At 46.5% G+C, this 22,243-nt stretch overlaps 2 protein-coding genes across 2 annotated transcripts in view; both read left to right on the top strand.

The window, feature by feature from the left end:
- Positions 1-14,395, top strand: part of mei4 (meiosis-specific, MEI4 homolog (S. cerevisiae)) — a 42,075-nt gene extending 27,680 nt beyond the window's left edge. The window contains exon 6 of the mRNA XM_069515586.1: positions 14,257-14,395. Coding sequence (XP_069371687.1) covers positions 14,257-14,265 — 9 coding nt within the window. The 3' untranslated portion in view covers positions 14,266-14,395. The remainder of the gene's footprint in view (positions 1-14,256) is intronic.
- On the top strand, positions 14,376-21,705 carry nt5e (5'-nucleotidase, ecto (CD73)). The gene is made up of 9 exons (XM_069515584.1): positions 14,376-15,263; positions 17,679-17,901; positions 18,522-18,710; positions 19,609-19,806; positions 20,066-20,220; positions 20,420-20,528; positions 20,620-20,769; positions 20,859-21,059; positions 21,148-21,705. Exons 1-9 carry the CDS (start codon positions 14,904-14,906, stop codon positions 21,312-21,314), a joined length of 1,752 nt encoding a protein of 583 aa, XP_069371685.1. The 5' UTR covers positions 14,376-14,903; the 3' UTR covers positions 21,315-21,705.
- The last annotated feature ends 538 nt before the right edge of the window (positions 21,706-22,243 follow it).

The following is a 22,243-nucleotide window of genomic DNA, read 5'->3' on the forward strand; positions in this document are numbered from 1 at the left end:
GTGTGTGTGCATATAAACAGTTGATCACTATATCCAGGTTCCACTGTACTTTGTTATTAACGTGCTCAAGAGAACTGAGGCCGCTCTGTTTTCTACTTTCCTTCAGATGACGTTCAGCAGTTTCATACCTCCATACATTTCCTCCAACCCTCCGACCATTATTAGATTTTTTTCCTCATTAGCAAACTGCGTCATGTTCAGATTCAATCCTCAGTATTTTTGGCCTTTGCTCTGCATGTCGACCCCTCTGGGGATTGCTTAATAATCCGTGGGAGCAGAGTGAACAGTGAGGACTCGTTCTCTCGTGTTACTGGGCTGTTTGATCTAACTTCTGTGAGACTCTACTTAATTCACTCGAGAGTGAAATTTTCATTACTCCCCTCCTGCCACGCAGCCCTTCAACACATTCAGCAAATTGTAAGTCACACTCCAGCAGGAACAGAAGCCGTTGTCTCTTCAGATTTTCTCTGATAGACTTTGTCCAGAGTGCGTCTGACACTCCCCCCCCCCCCGTCTTATGCATGTGATGTTTATTGATCACGATTCACCTGAGGGGGCAGGGCAGTCGAACAGATGAGGAAACGAGCTGAGGAAATCGAACCTCGTGACCACCAGTGAACAGGGTGTCGGTCAATATCTGTCAAACATCTAACGCAGTCTTTAGGTTGACGTCTTGCTTCTTTATATTTCTCACTGAGAATTAAAGGCACAAAGGTTTAATCATGACCTGATTCAACATCTGTTATGGCTTCGATTTTGTCTGTTGTTTGATTAACGACATTTATATTCTGAAATCATCCAGGTTAACCCAACCGCCACCGTGCAGATAATTAGTGGGAATCACTGGTGAACCACCCACTGCTGCACTGGCACAGTAAACAGTCGATAAAACATATGAGTAATTCAACACAAATATAAAACTGATACTTGTTGATGAGCTGCCGTTGTGTTGAAATGTCTAATTCCCTCTAAACATAGTCGTCTGCCTCCAGCCTCAGACACCTGACCACACACGGCTTATTACTACAGAGCAGAATATAAACCACTCGTTTGTGAAAACTGAAAAGAGAATAAATGTGAATCAGGGACTAAAGCCCAGTTAATCGCTTTATAATCACTCTACCAGGAAGCGGCTGCCTCACTGAATCACTTATTTTCAGGTTTAAATTTCCTTGTAAACATTTTGAGCTTGTCAGGGTTTGTCTGCTCCACGTGAAGCAGGCGGAGAGTAAAGAGCAGTGACAAGTAAAACTGTGAATAATGTATTTATTGATGCTCTGCTCAGGAAACAGGAAGTGTTTCCCATTGAAGCTGGTGGAGAGTTACCTTCAGATCTCTGTCATCGTGTCTCAGATTCTTTAGATTTTCCACAGCTGAAGATTTTCACGCACTAAACATCCGACTCTCTTGAGATGATGATTGTTGGCAGAGGTTATGATATTTGCTGAGCAGTTTAAATGTCGGGGGGTTTATGTTCATGCATCTTTACTCTAAAACTCAAACTCACTCTAAATGAGCACTGACCACCAGGACTGAGTGGGAGTGGCCTCGTCTGAGGGCGTCACTGCAGCTCTGAGGCTGCTCCTCAGCCGACTAACACAGGACACGGCTTTGCAATCAAACTGTGGCCTGAGGGAATACAATAAATAATGTATAATTAAACTGATTTGCATGCTATTAGTATTCCCTGACATTGTCTGCAGTGACCCTGGAGGCTCGCGGAGCAACAACAATGTTTGCAGACACATAAATTAAACATTGAGAATAAAAACAGCTGCTTGAGCGAGCGGCAGAGGAGCCGAGGTGTTAAGTGGGACTGCTCCTCGTGCGGGAGGAGTCAGAGAACAGGAAATCATTAGATGATGTAAAAGCACCAAAACACATTTGTTTAGTTTAGAAATAATGAAGCGCTGACAACACCATATGTTGATTCTGTTGTTTCCGTTCATTGTTGGTTTTGTTTGTCAGACTCTGGGAAAAGAGAATTACAGCAGGAAGTGTCTTAATGATTTTATAGTCGCAGCAGATTTATTTGTTGTAAATGTAGAATGAAGGGAAACGTTCAGTGCTGTTGTTATTACATTTTATATTTCCACCAGTGTTTGTCTGTTGATAGCAGATCCAGGAGCTTCTCGTTCCCTTTCTTTAGCAGGGAGCTGGTCAGCCTCGACCTCGGCTGAGTACGTTCTTGTTAATGTTATTTTTGATTAACTGGTAAATTGATTATTCCATCAAATGTCAGGAAATAATGAAACATGCCAATCATCAGTTCCCTGAGCCCAATTTGAAATCTACAAATGTATTAAAATTATCTGACAACAGCCAGAAGATATTAATCTCTCGGTGGTTGTGATGGATTTTTATTTTACAATCGAGGACACACGGACATCATGAAGGCAGATAACATTAGTTATAATAATAATATCAGTAAAATGACTCATCATCAGTGCACGGACATGCAACGACTTTGAAAGTATTTTAGTCTAAACTTGTTTTACCAGTGTTATTTTCTTTTGAAGAAATTCTTCAGGACAAACTGTGCAGCTCAGTTCATCTGCAAAAAAACATGTTGTGTCTTTACAAGAATTGTCCAAAATTATGAGAAAATAAAACCACGGAAAAAAATCTCCTCCTCCAGCCTCGGACGTTTCAGGCGAATCAGTAAATTCCCACGAGAAGAGAAGGTTGTTGTGTTCTTATCTGTTGCACTTTGTTGTTGGGATGATGTAGTCGGTGTATCTCTCTTCTTTTAAAGTGTAAAAAAATCCTGATCAGCATAAGAAATAAGTTGTGTTGGTTTTTAAAGTGCAGCCTGAGGCCGATCCTTCTTTCTCCAGTCGTCTTCTTTCAGCTGCTCTGTTGACTTGGTTCTTCCAGCAGCATGTACTTACCTATTAGAACAAGCACCACCCTGGAGCTCTGACGCAGAATAAACAGTCCTGCACTAACCCTCACGCTCCATATCGAACATTCTGGAAATCAACTCCTCGATTATGATGAATGTGTCTTTAGGTCTCTGAGCTTTTTCTCAAGCTCATTACAGAATCCATCAGACTGTGACATTTCCCTCCCTACAAGCTGTCGGCTAATTGAGTCGCTTTTCTCCGAGAGTCCGTCGGTGCGTCCGGCGTGTGAAACCCCATTAGCACACAAATGTTTGTCTGAACCACACAATCGTCTCAGGTTTGTTTTCTAAACCCATTTTTAACCTGTCGGCGTTCAGGGGAACCGAGAATTCATTCATCTGATGTTTTACTCATCTTCACCGTGGAGGTTTTGTTCTCGCACCTTATTGTGCTCAGAAAGAGACAAGTTCAGTTCGGTGGATGCAGGAAGTTTCATGATTGACATTTTCACAGATTCCCCAGAGAATGATTCATGGATCTTTATAACGACGGGGTGAGAGGACTGATCTCCATGAGTGTGTGTCATTTGGTGCAGCCTGAAGTTAAAGGGCCTCTTGGGTCTTGGTGGAGGTTTGAACTCTTACTCAGTGACATTCTGGAGTTTTTAAAGTGTTCTTTCATTTTGTAGCTTCACAGGAAGAAGAGCTCCGGCAGGGTTTAGTCAAAGACCGTTGGGGACTGAGATGGTTCCAGCGGTGCCTCGGTTATATCTGGAATCAGGAAGTGATTCCCTTCAAAGCCCAACCCGTGGTGACAGGACGTCTTTGTAGTGTGTGTGTGTGTGTGTGTGTGTCTGTGCAGCCGGTGCCTCTGAAAACACTACAGCTGTATTTATTAGAGAGGTTAAAAACTCTGTGTCAATGCTTTCCAGTCTGAGCCCTGGCTTCAAACTGCTCAATGGCCTCGGTCTCAGTAAATAATCCCGTCATGGATCGGTTGTGATTAATCTCAAACCTTTATGATCAATCGTGTGTTTCGAGATGCTGCTAATCTGACTTTCTGCACTTGTACATGAATCTCTCACTGAGAGCTCGATGAAGCATCTGACGTGTTCGTCACTCACCAGAAAAAACAATTAACCGTGAGATTGCCGATCGTCTTTGACAGCACATATCTCCTCAGCTCCAGAAGAACCATGACTGAACGTTTGCATTAGTTCCATGTCGGCTCCAGCTCGGGGTCCGCTCTTTGAGTCAGCGTGTGCTCTGCTGCCTGCTGCTCCGCCTGTGGTCCTCGTGCATGCTGTACCTCATTATGGCAGAGCTGCTTCATGTGTGTAGCATGACTAATGAGGGATGGAATAGTAGCAGTATCGCTGCGTCCAAAGGCCAGAGCTTCCTTAGCAGGAGAGGAGAGGGGGAGGGGAAATGTTTATTTCCTCTGCGACGTGGACGTTTGGTTCAGAACTTGACTTTTAACGCGTTTGAAGAGCCCAGTGCTCGAGTCCTGTGCTCCAGGTGGAGACTCTTTAAATGCAGCGAGCTGAGAGAAAAGCTGCTGTCGTCCTCGACGACGTCCTCCAGTTATGTTGTTACTATGAAGAGCTGCGTTTCCACCACAGGAAGGAGGACGCTCAGTGTGTTTCCACAGCACGGACCAGCTCAAGCATCAACAGACAGAACGTTGCTGCTGGTGCTCTGACGTTCAGGGTTTTTATTTCAGCTCAGTCTTGCATCCAGTGTCTCCCTCACACCTCGTCTGTGGCCCGGAGCCCCGTGAACACAGCTGCACATGTCTACTGTCCTCTGCTGGCCGAACTTGGCGTAGCCTCGGTAGATATCGCTTTCATGCATTGAGTGCGTTTCCAGGGAAATCATCCCTGACCCGACAGCTACTGAATTCTGTGGGAAACAGTGATACCTTGTTGTTGTATAGTCTTTTTTGCATTACTGCCACCTAGAGGACTGGAATGGAAATGCTTGTTGAAGGCTTTGGTTGTTAATTCTTCATCGTGCTCATTTGCCTGATTTCACAAAGCGAACAAAACGTGAGGGTGAACAGACGAGTCCAACCAGCTCGACCAAACTTAATGTACTGGTTCGAGTTTATGCTCCATTATGTTCATGTGATTAAACTTTTTCTCATCATCCGGGATTTTACGATTAACTGGTGTTTGCAAATAGTCCCTCGTGCATATATAAATACAAATGACCTGTTTAATTTAAAGTCGGTTTCTGGAGCCAATCTGAGAAGCTATAAATCCTGATGTGGACACGACGATGCGACAGACAAATATATGATAACTTCAAATTTAATATTGAACTCTATCGTCCAGTTGTGAAATGAGGTCCCAGGTCCTACTGAAGAGCTGCAGCACGTTCGTGACATGTAAAAAAACCAAGAGTCCATGATGACTTGGATTTCCTCACCCTGAATAACTTTGCATGTTGTGTCCTTTTCAATCCAAACTGCAGAGGCGAGAGACGGAACATGAGTCTCTCTGTCTCCAAGGCAACAGGCAGTTTGAGAGGGTTCTTGTTTCAGTGTGAGTTTGTGTGAGGTCCAATAAAACAGGGCTGCTGTAATATTTCTCTTTGGAACCCCCCCCCCCCCAACAGTTTTTCACTTGTGGAGGAACACATCATTCATATGTCATTTGCGATTAACTGGTAGGAAACTCGTTAGATGACGTAAATTAAACTGAAGTAGTTCTGCTTGTCCCCCACATTTCTAATCCATCTGGTTTGTTATGATATCTCAAGGGGAGGAGTTCATGGACTCAAAGGTGACCTGATGAGAATGTGGAGGTCAAAGGTTGAGGTCACAGTGACCCGTCTGTGAGAGGCTCACATCAGTTGTTGGGCTCTAACACACATCAAGTTCAGAGTCAACGCACCTGATTATGTCAGCAGTCGTGCCGTTATTACATCGATGCCCTGGCCAGCATCGTGTTTACCTGCGGGGCAGCCATGTGCTGCGGACCGTCATCGAGCCCATCGCAGCCTGTCGGCGGCGGGCAGGCCGCGATCTCAGCTGGGACTGATTGGCACAAATACCCACTGAGCTGCTGCACAGGGAGAAGACCTGCGTTCAGTCAGCAGCCAGGAAATTGCCGTCAATCAGAGCGTGTAGCTTCGGTGTCGATCCTAATGAGCGTCGGACTGTCACGTTGGCGGCGAGTCGCCGGCTTCTCCTGGAGGATTTCCACCGTCAGCACCCAGAGAAAGAGACAGGAGGTCTCCGAGGGCGAGTCAGGAGACGCCAACTCCTCAGTGTTTCATTACAAAGTGTTGTTCCTGAAGTCTAATGGATATAAAGGTTTATTTACTGTATTTATCACTTTGTGATACAGAAACAGCTAAATACTAATTATTGATTTCAACCATATTCAAACATTCAAATCTTAATAATCATCTTTTGTAGATTGGATGAATCTGATTCCCTCATACGTGTCTCATGAGGCACACGCAGCCTCAGCCTCTCCCCTCGGTGAAGCAGCCTCTTAGTATTCTGTCAGTGTCTGCGGCCGGGCGTCAGGGCAGCTTCTTCTGACGAGCACCTGAACTATGAACTCCGAGCTCAATCTCTTGCCTCCTCTGCAGCTCGTCCCCCGGCCCGATGCTCAGTGAGAGACAGAGAAAAGAGAAATCCTTCTGAAGTTCACACTGGGCTTTGAAAAGTGGAGGGAATCATTAGCATGTGGGGTTTCATGTGGCAGAGCAGGCGGCTGTGGCTTTGTGTCCCCCTTAACCTTCATCAGGACGTGTGAGCCGAGGGTTCATCCTCAGGGGACCACGCACTCCGCTGGTTTCAGGGAGATTTAACTCCCATATGGATTTATGATAAAGTCTGTTTAGAGGATTTATGACACTGCTGTTGACCTCGGCTGACGAGGGTTTGTGTTTTGTCTGCATTTGTTTGGATTTTAGAAAAACTACTCAACAAGTCATTTGGAAACATTTCATAGATGAACCACCAGGGAGCGCTGAAGAGTTTAAATGTCAGTGCATGAAAGCTGTCTCTCTCTCTGACCAGCAGGGGACGACTTTGTCCTCAGGAGTTTTTGTCTCAGTCTCTAGTTTCAAGTCTTCTTCAAACAGCTGATGTTCGTTTATCAATTAAGATCATTTTAGTGTGTGTGTGTGTGTGTGTGTGTGTGTCTAATGGACTCTTGTGTGAGTGTCGCACTGCATGTTAATGTTCACATGAATATTTATGAGGTTGACATTTGTGTGTGTGTGAGTGTGTGTGTGAGACATTCATTGACATGGAACATGTGTTTAGACGACTGTGTTCTTCAGAGTTCGAGCTTCAGAATAAACTCTACAAGAAAATATTATAATTCTCCTCAACAATCGAAGTACAGCAAAGTACAGCTCAGTGAGTGGAGCTCACACGTTAACAGTCGTGTGTTTGAGTGTGAGAGAATCAACTCGGTGAATTCTCGTGAAGATAAACATGGAAACAAGACGCTCAATTCATCGAGGTCAGCAAAACGATCTAATCCATGTTTACACATCGTACGATAGGTTAAAGGTTCAGTGTGTAGAATTTAGTGACTTCTGAAACTCTCCACTTTGCGCTGCCCTCTAGTGGGTGAATTAGTCCCTTTATAAACGGACTCTACCCCCGACAGCGTCCTCGTGTCTCTGAGGCTGTTGTCTCTTGTTGAGCTCATGTTAATGTCTGTACCTAAGTGTTCGGGGATCAGCTCCGTCCTTGTTCCTGCTCAGACTCAACAGATCTAAAGGAACAAACATGAGGCCTAAACTGTTTGACAGTATTTTGGTTAGTGAATCAAATGAGGACGAGAATTCAGGATCCGTCTGTATTATTAAAAGAACTCTCACACACACACACACACACACACACATCACTGCTGTTGTCTCCAATAAAACACAATGATGTGACTTTTTAATTTCACCTGCAGAGTCACTGAAATCAACACTGGACCAAAGTCTCCGACTCCAGACTGAAGACAGATATTTTATTTTATTTGGTGCCTGCCCGCAGAGATGTTGCTAGGCAACCAGATAAACACATCGTGTGTTAGACATGTGTAGCGGCCGCAACTCTGCAGCATCAAACACAATCTCCTCCACCGTCCAGATGGATTCAGACGATAAAGACACGACGTGTTTCTATCTGTTCTCAGAGCCGTCACCTATAAATGTGAATGTATGGAGATGTGTTCACGCCGGACTCAAACTGTGTGGATTTAAAATGATCCGGAAGCTCGGTCGTCTCAGTTGTTTTTAAAACATGAGAATCTCTATGAAGAGTTTAAATGAGGGTCAGTTTCTAATTTTCATTTTGGGTCGTTTCACTTATTCCAACATGTTTCATACATGTATCTTTAAATGAACATGTGATGTAGCACAGAGCCGTGACCGTCATCCAGTCACCAGGTTTCATGGAAATCCGTTGTGTCGTTCTGGTTCGTCTCCAGAGTGAAACCCGACTGGATCAGAACTCCCAGCAGCACTTTGTCTTGTTGCTCGCTCTCCTCACCGATCCACCGACACAGGTCCCTGTTCTCTGTGCTCTGTAATTAAAGTGGTTGTGTTCCAGAGCCGCTCGTCCCTCCGCCGTCTCCTATAATCATTTTTGAAGCCTATTTTAAGTGCAGGGTTATTAATCATGTCATGGTTGAAGTACCCCTGAGTCCCTGTGCATGCTGGGAGATATCTCCTTTCATAAGCTGCTATTCGCATCGAGTCGTCTCAAAGCCACTTCACTCAAACCATCTGGCTTCTGTTGTCTGAAGAGAGATCACATCTTCACATCCTCACAACAAACTATCGTGAGACGCTTGCTTGATGATTCATGAAGAAGTCAGCATATCGAAGATGAGCTGTTGGATTTAGACGTTTGTTTTTACCTCCTTCACTTTTTCTTTCATCGCCTCAGCTCCTCGAAAGATTCTCTTCTTCTCGGAGAAGAATCTTTTCTCCTCCTCCTGCTGTAACGTCTGCTGTCCTCGGAGGTCCAGCCTCGAGGTCAGAAAAGTGGGCGTGAAACAGGCAAATCACTGGTTCGGACTTCAGAAACATCTGGGACATAAAAAGGGACGGACGGACGTTGTCTCTCTCCGTCTAAATGTCTTCACGTCTGAATTGAATCGTTTCCAAAACCGTTTTCCATTCCAGTGTCCAACTGTTCAGACGTCTGACCTGAGGACGTTTCAACCAACGAATTCTCTTTATTTATAACATCACATTTGGAAGATTTAAAAAAACTAAACAAGGAAGTGAAGTGAAACACAATGTTCATGTTGTCATGTGACTTGACAGCGACACTGCAGCAGCGCCCCCTGCAGCCACAAGTGACAACAATGTATATTCCTCATGATCCTCAGCTTCCTCAACCATTTCTCTAAAGAGGTTAAAGACGGAAAGACTTGTCTTCACCCCAAATACAAACAATCACACCAGAAAGCCTCAAAACACCTTGGACAGGAAGTTGTGGAAAACTAAATGTTTTGTGACATTTGACTGAAGGAAAGATTCTTCTTCTAACTAGATTATAAATATATATTAATGTACGAGTGCGGTCTCATCAGACTCCTGACAAGCAAGCAAATAAGTTTATTCCCCATCAAACTCCTTTAAAAACAATTTGCTGGTTCTCAGTAAATTACAGAAAGACGACTTTTCTCCTCTAAGTGAGTTCAAGGCTTCTCCCTGAAGATCAGTATTTGTAATGTCGGTGTTTTTCATTGTACTCTGGTTCACAGACACACTTGTCCTTGTGTTTCACTTCAGAGCGAGAAAAAACCTCTTCATCTCAGGACAAAGGTCACGTCGTCTCTGGAGCAATTACTGCGACGTGATCATTACAGCCCACAGCTCAACATGTGGCCGGCTGCTTGATTGACATCCTGATTGGTGCTTTAACGTTGTGACGGCAGCATTGATGGAAAATGGGGGTCACGGTGAATTATAGATGGAAACGTTTAAGTGATAAAATAATCACACTTTATTATATTCTGTAGATTTCTGATGGATGACTGAAGGATGTTTTTGGAGCTATGTGTTTTTTCTTTCATCGTCTGATGATGAATCTGAGGCGTCAGCTGCTGCTCTGGTTCCTCTGGTGCAGAGATCTGAACCCAGACTAGAGTCTCAGTTCTCTGTTTAGTCCGACGAGTTTCTTTTATCGCTGATCGTCGTCATTGACTTAAAGGCTTTTTATTTTTCTGCTGAAAATCAAGAGCCTCAGGAACAAAGCTGAGAATCAAAAGAAGAAAGAGATCAAACGTGATGAAGTTTGATCTTTTCTTTATGTTTCTGTCGCACTTTAAATCCGATCTCCCGTAGTGATTCATTCACCCGTGGCCGACGGTTTCATCAGCTCGTGTAAAGAACCTCTCACACTGCATCGGCTGTGGCATCTTGTTTTGGAGAGAAACGCCCCCTGGTGTTTCCTCACATCTCTGGGTTCGGTTTGTTCCGGAGGATTCCGGCTGCGGATGAGAAGACGGACTGAGCCGAGGCTGAGTTGTGACACTGACGGACCGCGCTGCCCTTCAGACAGGATCGCGCCTCATCATCACAACTCCTCCGCTTGGTGTCGACTGCTTGAGGCTCGTCTCTCCGGCCGCCAAAAAGAGGAGGATCGTGACGCAGATGGGAAGGAGTGGGAGTCGGCCGGTGGAGATCCTGCTTTAACAAGTCTTCTGGGTCTTCTCAGGTCAGGAATCCAGTGGAAAGTTACTGGGATGTTTCTCCACTTCATGTTCAAAACACTGGAATGTTTCTCCCCTCTGAGGAACTGAGTCGGGATTATTAACATGACAACAGAAGTGGCTGCTCAGCCAGAGAAGAATCATAACCAGTGACCTCACAACTTGCTGCTATATAATATATATATATATAATATATATAATTATTGCTGCTGTTTCATCCGAAAAAACTGGATTAAAGACGCCAAGAAACCAGAGCAGCATTTTAACACAGGACAGGACGAGACAGGACCCATGGGTGGAGTCTGATTTAATGCTGCAGCAGAATTATTACATTACAGTCACATTAGTGAAGGAGGCGTGTGACTGCTCTTAACCCCGTCTCCCACAAATTAAGTTTAAATCAAACTGCAACAGCAAATAGGTTTTTAAGAAATGTAATGTAATTTTTATTTTTACTTAATCGGATTTTATTCATTTACATATTCGGTCACAAATATTGAACACATCCTTGTTTTTGTCTTCCACCAAAATATCTGAGTCAACTTCTGCATGTGGTTATTCAATCATCAGTATCCTGAATGTTAAACATTCATATTTATCATTTTACTTTGGTTATAACAGCCAGTTACTCTTCATCCTCGTCATCCTCTTTAAAACCCAAAGTGAGTCCAGTTTTTCCGTCTCATTGAGGTTTGTGACGACCGACGATCGAGGTTTCTCTTGTTTTTCTATCGAACCGATGGACGCTTCACACGTCCGACACTCAATCGCTCAGTGTTAAAGAAAGAGACACACGTTCCTGGATCTGCCCCGATAATCGAATCTGTTCCAAAAGAGAGAGTCGTTGATGAGGACAGAAATCAGACAGGCTTCTGTTGTTTTATTCAAACCTCGGTGCAGCTTCTTAAAGAAAGACACATGAAAGTCATGAAAACATCTGTGTCCCTGTGGGACTCGGTTCCTGCGTCCAGCCTGCTGACGCGTCCTTGAGGAAGATGCTGACTTCCTGTTAGCTGCTGACCATGACCTCTGACCTCCCTTGCAAACGGATTAGTGTCCTCAGAGACCAGAGGAGACGTTCAGACATAAACTGAGCGGACGCCATATCAGCAGAGTTCAGTCTGAGCGGTCACGTCAGCTGATCCAGCTGCGGACTGATCGGCTCATTATCATCGGCCTCATTCAAAGGTCGACGCTCTGAAGAGCAGTTTTCATTGATTAGTGAATGTGTTGACGCCTGACACACGTCATAGGATGCAGAGTCAGCGCTGATGGAGTGCTCTTGTGCAAGGCAGTGACCTTCACCACTGCTCCAGTGGAATTCAAGCCTCTAAAGGTGGACAGTCTTCACTTGTGCTACGTTTGATTAGTCAACTGAAAAAACATTTTCCACGCCAAAACAGCTTTGGCCCATAGAGGGACAGGATTCCATGAGACCTGCGAGCGTCTCCTGTGGTGTGAACCTCGCCACGTTTGGCCTTGACGCCATCAGGGGGCGCTGTCTCCCTGCGTGGAGCGATGCAGGATGAACAGGATGAGTGTTTTATTCGACTCTGTTCACCGCCTGCTCCATTTAATTCTCCTGATGCACCGGCTGCAACAAGAGACGCTGAGAAGAGGCTGCGTAACTCATGCATTTCTTTTACGGCCTCCGAGCTCCTGACAACGACCACACATCCGTGATCGTAACGCACCTCCTCCGCCTTTCAAATGCATGCTGGGATTTAACATGTGGATAAAAACCTGGTTTGTATTATTCTGCTCAGAGAAGTCAGCCTGAATACTACTCTAGCGCCCCCTACTGTAAGAGTGAGTTGTTTTAATAGAACCAGGTGAGCTGCTTGTGTCCAGCGGTCGGATCAGGGTTTGTTCATGTGACTGAGCCGCCGTCTCCCTGGAGGACTCCGCCTGTATCCAGGCATTTCTTGCAGTTTGCTGCCCTCTAGTGGGACGTTCCTTCAGCTCGGCGTCTCCTGGTTCACATTGGAAAGAAAAATGTCCTGAAAGCAGCGGCCTCATGTCAGAATCATCTTCCCCGAGTGGGAGCGACCTGTCAGGAGGAGGGATTCTGACTCTGTAAATTAAAGTCGCCTCTGTTAAACTCTGTCTGCCGTCACTTCAGAGCTGCACACATTTAATTTACTGCCCTCACAAAACCGGCCTAACGTTTTAAACAGCTGCTTTAGTTCCACCTCTCACCGTGTGTGAGTCTCAGACTGCTGCCCAGGGAGAATACAACTACAAACTACAAAACGTGCAATTAAAACCTCTGCAATAACCAGAAACAAGCACCTAACAGCATTTGCTGTTTTTAAATTCATTCAAGTCGAACAAACCATTGATTTTAAGGGTTTTATTCTTTTAAAAAACATGGAAAGTAATTTAAAACCAAAACCTATAATTAAAAAGAGAAAAACAAATGTGGTGGAGCCATAAACTATAAATAAAGTGTCCACTATAAAGAATGAAGCCAAGTTATACAAGCGCTGCAGTCGGTGTTCGTTTAAAACAAATATTTTGGGGTCAAAGCTTCTGAAGTTTGAGTTATTCTGAGTTTGTTTGAAATATATTTGGAAAAATCTAAGTTTTTTTACTTATCTGTCAAAATGTAGATTTTCACCTCGATGTCGTTCATCAACACTCGCTGCTTAAAAATAAGATAATGAGTAAATATTATTCTCAAACTCAGCCGGTGAGTTAAAGTCTGAATTCACAGAAACACCGACTGGAGGAAACGATCAAAAGGCAAAGCTGACGACAGAAACACATTTATTCCCCAGAACAGAGTTGAAGCCTGAGGACGAGAGCATTGTTGACTCTGTTTGTTGGTTCTGTGACGGTGCACACAGAACCACCTCGGGTCGGACATTACGAGGAGATCCGGGAAACAGTTAAACTTTGTTCTGCTGCGACGGGTGACGTCACTCCACCACACTCTCATTTCATGGTTCTCAGCCCTGTGGTTTAGAAGCTGACACCGAGAGACGATGTATTTCCATAGTGACGTGTGTGTGTGTGTGTCTGTGTGTGTCTGTCTCTGTGTGTGTGTGTGTGTGTGTGTGTGTGTGTGTGTCTCTGTGTGTGTGTGTGTGTGTGTGTGTGATGTGTGGTGACAGTATGATTCACTGTGTTATTGTGAAACCAAACCATGACTTTATTTCAGTACTTTTGAAAATGTGCAACAGTAGAATTTAAGAGCGAAGTCAAGTTAAATATTACGTAAACTTATTACAACTACACAACTGTTCATTACAACATCTGTCAGACCCTGGAGTTGGAGTTGGAACTATTTAAAAGAGAAGAATTAATATTCGGTTAATTTGCGACGACATTTTAGATTAAAAACCAAAAATGAAAAAGTGTGGGAGGAGAGAGAGAGAGAGAGAGGAGCAGGGCACCGGGTGCAGAGCTCTGGAGAACTCCACGGTTGACCTCTGAAGATATAGATGTGGTGTTACTGTAGGAGACACTTCAACCACGTGAGAACAAGACAGACGTGATGTTCAAGCTGCTCTGAGGTCGAGAGAGGAACTAGAGATCTTTAACCACGGCTCGTTTCAGAGCTTCAGAAGAGAACGGAAGGTGAAAGACTGAAGGTCGATAGTTATAAAGTTTTAAAGCTGAGCGATGGAGGTAATGAGTGATGAATTAACAGTGCTCCTGATGGAGGTGACTGAAGATGAACTTCATTCACTTCAACAGGAACTGGTTTTATCTCCTCAGGTGTGTTGAGTGGATTCATCAGAGTCACGTTCTCTTCACGTCTGATCAGACGAGGACGTGATGGGATGAGAGAGAGAACCACAAACACCAGAGTCAGGTCAAAGGTCACTGCTGCTGTGAGGAGGGTCATCAGTGTTGGTTGAGATGATGAAGAGGAGGAAGATGATGAGAAGAAGTGTCGTCCTCTGGATGTTGAGTAGATGATGAAGAGGAGGAAGATGAGGATGTGATGTGGTAATAACGAGTCTGGAGGGGGAGAGAAGAGGGAGGAGGCTGATCATAGGAACCACATCCTCCCCCCACCCCCGAAGACGCCTCCTGACGGTGTGTAGTGTCTCTCGGTCTGTCTCTCAGTCTGTCTCTCGGTCTGTCTCTCGGTCTGTCTCTCGGTCTGTCTCTCGGTCTGTCCAGTGTGTAGTGTCTCTCGGTCTGTCTCTCAGTCTGTCTCTCGGTCTGTCTCTCGGTCTGTCTCTCAGTCTGTCCAGTGTGTAGTGTCTCGGTCTGTTCGGTCAGAGTCCGTGGTCCTCCTTCGTTCATAGAAGCCCGATCAGAAAACAGTTCGATCCCGGTTATGTGAGAAGAAACGAGCCGAACGTCAGCCTCCGTCTCCGGTCTGCTCCTCCGCGCTCTTTACGCGCAGCGGAGCGATGGAAGCCGTGCGCCCGGAGCAGAGCTCTCCCCCGCGGCTCAGCCTCAGCCGCCTCCTGCTCCTCCTGCTGGGCTGCATCGCGTCCACCTCGGCGGCCTGGGACCTGGTTCTCCTCCACACCAACGACGTGCACGCCCGCGTGGAGGAGACCGGCAGACACGCAGGGAAATGCGTCAACGGCAGCCGGTGTTTCGCCGGCGTGGCCCGGAGAGCCACCGTGATCCGGAGGATCCGAGGATCCGAGAGCAACGTGCTGCTGCTGGACGCCGGAGACCAGTTCCAGGGAACCGTGTGGTTCAACTTCTACAAGGGAGCAGAGGCGGCGCACTTCATGAACAAACTGGGATATGATGCCATGGTGAGGGAGCACTCAAGTCTTCAAGAGCTATACTGACATACTTTAACTGGAGAGAGGGGGGGAGAGAGGGTGAGGGAGGATTCAAGTCTTCAAGAGCTATACTGTCAGACTTAAACTGGAGAGAGGGAGAGAGAGGGTGAGGAAGAGAGAGAGGGTGAGGGAGGATTCAATTCTTCAAGAGCTATACTGACATACTTAAACTGGAGAGAGGGGGGGGAGAGGGGGGGGAGAGGGTGAGGGAGGACTCAAGTCTTCAAGAGCTACTGTCAGACTTTAACTGGAGAGAGGGAGAGAGAGGGTGAGGAAGAGAGAGAGGGTGAGGGAGGATTCAATTCTTCAGGAGCTATACTGTCAGACTTAAACTGGAGAGAGGGAGAGAGAGGGTGAGGAAGAGAGAGAGGGTGAGGGAGGATTCAATTCTTCAAGAGCTATACTGTCAGACTTAAACTGGAGAGAGGGAGAGAGAGGGTGAGGAAGAGAGAGAGGGTGAGGGAGGATTCAATTCTTCAAGAGCTATACTGTCAGACTTAAACTGGAGAGAGGGGGAGAGGGTGAGGGAGGACTCAAGTCTTCAAGAGCTATACTGACATACTTAAACTGGAGAGAGGGGGGGAGAGAGGGTGAGGGAGGATTCAAGTCTTCAAGAGCTATACTGACATACTTAAACTGGAGAGAGGGGGGGAGAGGGAGGGAGAGAGAGGGTGAGGGAGGATTCAATTCTTCAAGAGCTATACTGGCACACTTAAACTGGAGAGAGGGGGGGAGAGAGGGTGAGGGAGGATTCAAGTCTTCAAGAGCTATACTGACATACTTAAACTGGAGAGAGGGAGAGAGAGGGTGAGGAAGAGAGAGAGGGTGAGGGAGGATTCAATTCTTCAAGAGCTATACTGACATACTTAAACTGGAGAGAGGGAGAGAGAGGGTGAGGAAGAGAGAGAGGGTGAGGGAGGATTCAATTCTTCAAGAACTACTGTCAGACTTAAACTGGAGGGAGAGAGAGGGTGAGGAAGAGAGAGAGGGAGGGAGGGAGAGAGAGAGGGAGAGGAAGGTTTTAATTCTTCAAGAACAACTGTCAGACTTAAACTGGAGAGGGAGAGAGAGAGAGGGAGGGAGGGTGAGGAAGGTTTTGATTCTTCAAGAACAACTGGCATACTTAAACTGGAGAGAGAGGGAGAGGGAGAGAGGGAGGGAGGGTGAGGAAGGTTTTGATTCTTCAAGAACAACTGGCATACTTAAACTGGAGAGAGAGGGAGAGAGAGAGGGAGGGAGGGTGAGAGAGAGGGTGAGGAAGGTTTTGATTCTTCAAGAACAACTGTCAGACTTAAACTGGAGAGGGAGAGAGAGAGAGGGAGGGAGGGTGAGGAAGGTTTTGATTCTTCAAGAACAACTGGCATACTTAAACTGGAGAGAGAGGGAGAGGGAGAGAGAGAGGGAGGGAGGGTGAGAGAGGGTGAGGAAGGTTTTGATTCTTCAAGAACAACTGGCATACTTAAACTGGAGAGAGAGGGAGAGAGAGAGGGAGGGAGGGTGAGAGAGAGGGTGAGGAAGGTTTTGATTCTTCAAGAACAACTGGCATACTTAAACTGGAGAGAGAGGGAGAGAGAGAGGGAGGGAGGGTGAGAGAGAGGGTGAGGAAGGTTTTGATTCTTCAAGAACAACTGTCAGACTTAAACTGGAGAGGGAGAGAGAGAGAGGGAGGGAGGGTGAGGAAGGTTTTGATTCTTCAAGAACAACTGTCAGACTTAAACTGGAGAGGGAGAGAGAGAGAGGGAGGGAGGGTGAGGAAGGTTTTGATTCTTCAAGAACAACTGTCAGACTTAAACTGGAGGGAGGGAGAGGAAGAGAGAGAGGGAGGGAGGGAGAGGGTGAAAACCAGATGTTGAGACTTCACTCCACTGGTCCAGGACCTGATTGGCTGCAGTAAAACTGTTTACATCTCAGCTTCAGCTTCAGTGGTTGAGATGAACTCGTCGTTAGTTTTCTGTCGTGTAGTTGATCAGATGATTTTATAACCTGAGAAGTTTGGTGTTGAAGAACCTGCAGGTTTCAGAGAACTGGTGTGAAACTGGAGCAGAAGAGAGCAGATAGAGAACCGTGTCTGAAGATGATGATGATGAAGAGGAAGCAGCTCCACAGGTTTTCATCATGACTCACGTGTTTATGTTTGTCCTGAGGGATATTTAGAGTCCAGCTGCTCTGAACTCTGTTGATCTGGAGCTGAAGCTCTGCGGTTATTGAGCAGCGACTGAGAGAGAAGAGATGAATCCTCCTGGTGATCTTCAGAGTGGAGATGTTCAGTGGAGGAGCTGCTGACGACTCACAGACACACACATCCGTCTTCTTCAGTTCGTCCCTGAGATGAATCTAGATAACGGTGTTTGCAGCTGTGTCTCTGACGTCTCCTCGGTGTTTCAGGCCTTGGGGAACCACGAGTTTGACAACGGAGTGGAGGGACTCATGAAACCGTTCATGGAGGACATCCAGTGTCCCGTCCTCAGCGCCAACATCAGACCAGACGCGACGCTGGCCCCGACCTTCGGGACGTCCTACCTTCCCTATCGGATCCTGACGGTGGGGGGGCAGAGGGTCGGCGTGGTGGGATACACGTCACAGGAGACGTCCTCTCTGTCCAGACCTGGTGAGTGGACGCTTTCTGTGGACATCACTCGCTCAGAGACTCAGAGACACAGAGAGGAGGACGGGTTGATACAGGTCAAAGGACGAAAAGATCACAACATCCATCGAGTGTGTTGTGTTACTGTCTCTCTCTCTCTCTGAGTTGTGTTAGTTGTGTTATTCTGAGTGTGTTGTGTTTCTCTCTCTCTCTGAGTGTGTTGTGTTACTGTCTCTCTCTCTGAGTGTGTTGTGTTACTCTCTCTCTCTCTCTCTGAGTGTGTTGTGTTACTCTCTCTCTCTCTCTGAGTTGTGTTATTCTGAGTGTGTTGTGTTACTGTCTCTCTCTCTGAGTGTGTTGTGTTACTCTCTCTCTCTCTCTCTGAGTGTGTTGTGTTACTCTCTCTCTCTCTCTGAGTTGTGTTATTCTGAGTGTGTTGTGTTTCTCTCTCTCTCTGAGTGTGTTGTGTTACTCTCTCTCTCTCTCTGAGTTGTGTTAGTTGTGTTATTCTGAGTGTGTTGTGTTACTCTCTCTCTCTCTCTCTCTCTCTCTCTTAGTTGTGTTATTCTGAGTGTGTTGTGTTACTCTCTCTCTCTCTGAGTTGTGTTAGTTGTGTTATTCTGAGTGTGTTGTGTTACTCTCAGGACCTCACCTGAGGTTCGAGGACGAGGTGGACGCTCTGCAGCCACATGTGGACAAGCTGCGGACGCTGGGAGTGGATAAGATCATCGCTCTGGGTCACTCTGGTTTCACCAAGGACCAGGAGATCGCTAAGAAGGTCCGCGGAGTGGACGTGGTCATCGGAGGACACACCAACACGTTCCTCTACACAGGTGAGGGGGCGTTGGATTTATTCGTGACATCATATCCTGTCTAGCCTCTAACGAACGTCTCAGGAGAAAACTTTGTTCCTGAATAAATTTTATTAGATTTTCTCCGTCCAGAGTGCGTCTGAGAGAGTCGGCCTCCAAACCCCCCCCCCCCCCCCCCCCCCCCCCCCCCCCCCCCCTGCAGTTATAACAGCTTCAGCTCTTCTGGGAGGATTTCACGAGGTTCAGGAGAATCTTTGACTATTCGTCCAGAGGAGCATGAGTGAGGTCACATGATGCTAAGGCCTGGCTCTCAGCCTCCGCTCTGATTCATCCCAAAGGTGTTCGATCGGGTTCAGGTCCGGCCTCGAGACAGAAAGGGGCCGCCCTCCAACTGTTCCAACGAAGTTCATCAGAAACATCTGGTGCACCATATTGCCAAAGTATTAACATCCAAGTGTTCAGTCTGAGGGCGGCCCCTTTCTGTTTCGAGTCCGGACCTGAACCCGATAGAACACCTTTGGGATGAATCAGAGCGGAGGCTGAGAAGAACCACTGAAGCTGAAGCCTGAAGCCTGAAGCTGAAGCCTGAAGCTGAAGCTGAAGCCTGGAGCTGAAGCTGAAGCTGAAGCCTGAAGCTGAAGCTGAAGCCTGGAGCCGTGACGTGGAGGTTTGTCTCTGGATGTGTTCCAGCAGGAGAAGCAGGATAATGATTTCCTCTGTTTAAATAGAGGAAGTTGAAGATCTGTGCCGGTGCAGATTGAAACTGTGGATGTGAACTCTTTTCAAACGTCCTGCCGCTCAGCCCACGTTGGTGGTTTTCTGGTTACGTGTCGTGGTTCTGGTGCATTGTTCATGTGTGTTTACTCTCACAGATTCATTGTTTGTTATCAACCTTCAGCACTTTTCTTTTTCTCCTCAGGAACTCCTCCCTCATCTGAAGTCCCCGCAGGTCCGTATCCCTTTCTGGTGAAATCGGACGACGGGCGGCAGGTTCCCGTTGTGCAGGCCTACGCCTTCGGAAAATATCTGGGATATCTGAAAGTGACCTTTGACGATGCTGGAAACGTGGAGAGGGCCACAGGAAACCCCATCCTGCTGAACAGCAGCTTCCCGCAGGGTAAAGAGATCTTCTGAGGTCGTCACCGACAAACTTCACCTTCTTTCTCTTTTCACACATGAAACATGACGTAGTTGCTTCACGTTTTCATTTTGGTGTAAAACTCATCGTTAACACTTCAGTTATCAGCTGGGAGAGGCTCCTCCCTCTTCTTCTTCTCCTTCTAAACAAACAGAAATGTGTGTGCACGTAGAAACGATCAAACAGACATTTGTTCCCATGAGAACACGGTGAGTTATGATCTGACGCTGTGGTTCAGACCCAGATGTTCTGGCTGATGTGGAGAAATGGAAGAAGAATCTGGCAAACTACTCGGCTCAGGTTGTGGGACAGACTCTGGTCTTCCTGAACGGAGAGAGCGAGGAGTGTCGTTTCCGGGAGTGTAACCTGGGAAACCTGATCTGTGACGCCATGGTGAGTCTGGAACTGATCACTGAAAGAACAAGGTTTGAAATTCATCCTCTGAGACGCAGAACGTTTGTGAAACTAACTTCAGGTTCTAACCTGTGACCGTTTAAAAACGTGTTGAATGTTAGTTTGACATTTTCAAACCTTCAGAACTGAACGTAGCTTCCAAACCAAGAAGTAGAATCTGACTGACGATGTTCTGCAGGTCGACAACAACATCCGCATCCCTGACGACGTCCAGTGGAACCACGTCAGCGCCAGCATCTTCAACGGAGGCGGCGTCCGGGCGTCCATCGACGAGCAGTCCAGGAACGGTGCGTCTCTGTTTCCATGGACGTGTTTCACTGTGACGATCAGAACATGTTGAGAAAAAGATTCGAGCTGATTTTCTAATTCATCCCGCAGGTTCCATCACCATGGAGGACCTGATCTCCGTCTTACCGTTCGGAGGAACCTTCGACCTGGTGCAGCTGAGGGGCTCCACGCTGAGGAAAGCGTTCGAACACTCAGTGAGACGATACGGACAGAGCACCGGAGAATTCCTCCAAGTGTCCGGTACCTGGACTCTACCCGCTGCACCTCGACGTTCACTCTCCTGTTGACCGGGCGTCTAACGACTGATGGCGTTTGTGTTTCTTCGTCAGGATTTCACGTAGAGTTCGATCTCTCCAAACCTCCAGGACGTCGTGTGACGAGCCTCCGCATCCTCTGCACAGAGTGTCGCGTCCCTCACTACCAACCGGTGGAGGACGAGACGGTTTACACGGTGGTGCTGACGTCCTACATGGTGAAGGGCGGGGACGGATTCGACATGATCCAAAACGAGATTGTCAAGTACAACAGCGGTGAGACGTGTGGAAACTGAGGCGTTGTTTGATTTCCACATTTATTTTCAACTTCATTTCACCGTCTCTCTGTTTTGTCTCCCTCCAGGAGATCTGGACATTTCAGTCGTTTCCAGGTTCATCGGGAAGAGAAAGAAAGTTTATCCTCCTGTCGAAGGACGAATCAGGATCAAGAACTCTGCGTCGAGGCTGCAGGGACGAGCTGCTCTGCTGGTTTCACTGTCGCTGCTCTGGAGTGTGTGCGGGACCATGTGAGACTGGACAGGAAGAAGAACCCAACGATGTCTCACTTCTCGTCTTCACGCCGCAGTACCGCTGATGACCACTGAGATCTGAGCCCAACCAGAAGTTTGGTACATTTTCCTGAATGTGTTTCCATGACGACAGATCAATGTGCTCGAGTTTGTTGTTGAGCTCAGAAACTCGTTCACAGACAGATGATGTGTGAAATCTTGGTTCTGCGTCTGTAAAAATTCTTCAAGTACGTTTTTTACATTGGATTCTAGAAAACTTGAGACTTGAAGAATGTTTCTGTGAAAAAGTGACGATTGGAAGTTTTATCATGTACTGCGTGTACTTGTACCATGGCAGGATTCTATTGACAAATCTATTATGTGAAACAATAAACTTTAACATCTGATTTTTACTTCCTGGTACAACAGTCACACTCTTCTAATCGTCGTATTCCGAGTTGGGGTCGTTTCCCCTCCTTCTTCCTGGTTGATCCTGAGTCGTTCACAGGCCTGATGGGAAATGTAGTCCCTCCAGAGTGAGCGCGACAGTAAACTCCACCTCCAGAGGGCGGTTCTTGTTTTTATTATTTTATTTGAACTTTATTAAAATCACTGTTTCCGCAGATTTTAGTGAAAAACTGAAACTTTGTTTTTACATTCAAACATTATGTCAAAGATGTGCATTATGGGAAATGTTCTGTTTTCTTATGAAGATCGTTAAAGTTGATTTTAGAAGGTAAATATCACGTCTGCTCCGAATCCTTTCGGCTAAGTCCAAAACTAATTTCACCCTTTAACACGGAACAAATGACGGAGTGTCTTCGCTTCGACCTCAGTTTCCTCTGTGATGGATGAAGAACGAGCAGCGACGTCAGTTTGAGATCCTCGTGCAGAGACTCGACGTGTGACTGGTCGTTCAGTGGATTTCACACTCTGAGAGGAACTCGACTC

The sequence above is a fragment of the Paralichthys olivaceus genome, chromosome 19 (assembly GCF_024713975.1).
Source record: "Paralichthys olivaceus isolate ysfri-2021 chromosome 19, ASM2471397v2, whole genome shotgun sequence".
In the NCBI taxonomy this organism is placed as follows: domain Eukaryota; kingdom Metazoa; phylum Chordata; class Actinopteri; order Pleuronectiformes; family Paralichthyidae; genus Paralichthys; species Paralichthys olivaceus.

Bases quoted from the DNA above. Each gene is read 5' to 3' on its own strand.
- nt5e (XM_069515584.1), top strand. From the start codon at position 14,904: ATGGAAGCCGTGCGCCCGGAGCAGAGCTCTCCCCCGCGGCTCAGCCTC. The intron at 17,902-18,521 runs GTGAGTGGACGC...TGTTACTCTCAG, and splicing joins GTCCTCTCTGTCCAGACCTG to GACCTCACCTGAGGTTCGAG. The intron at 20,221-20,419 runs GTGAGTCTGGAA...GATGTTCTGCAG, and splicing joins ACCTGATCTGTGACGCCATG to GTCGACAACAACATCCGCAT.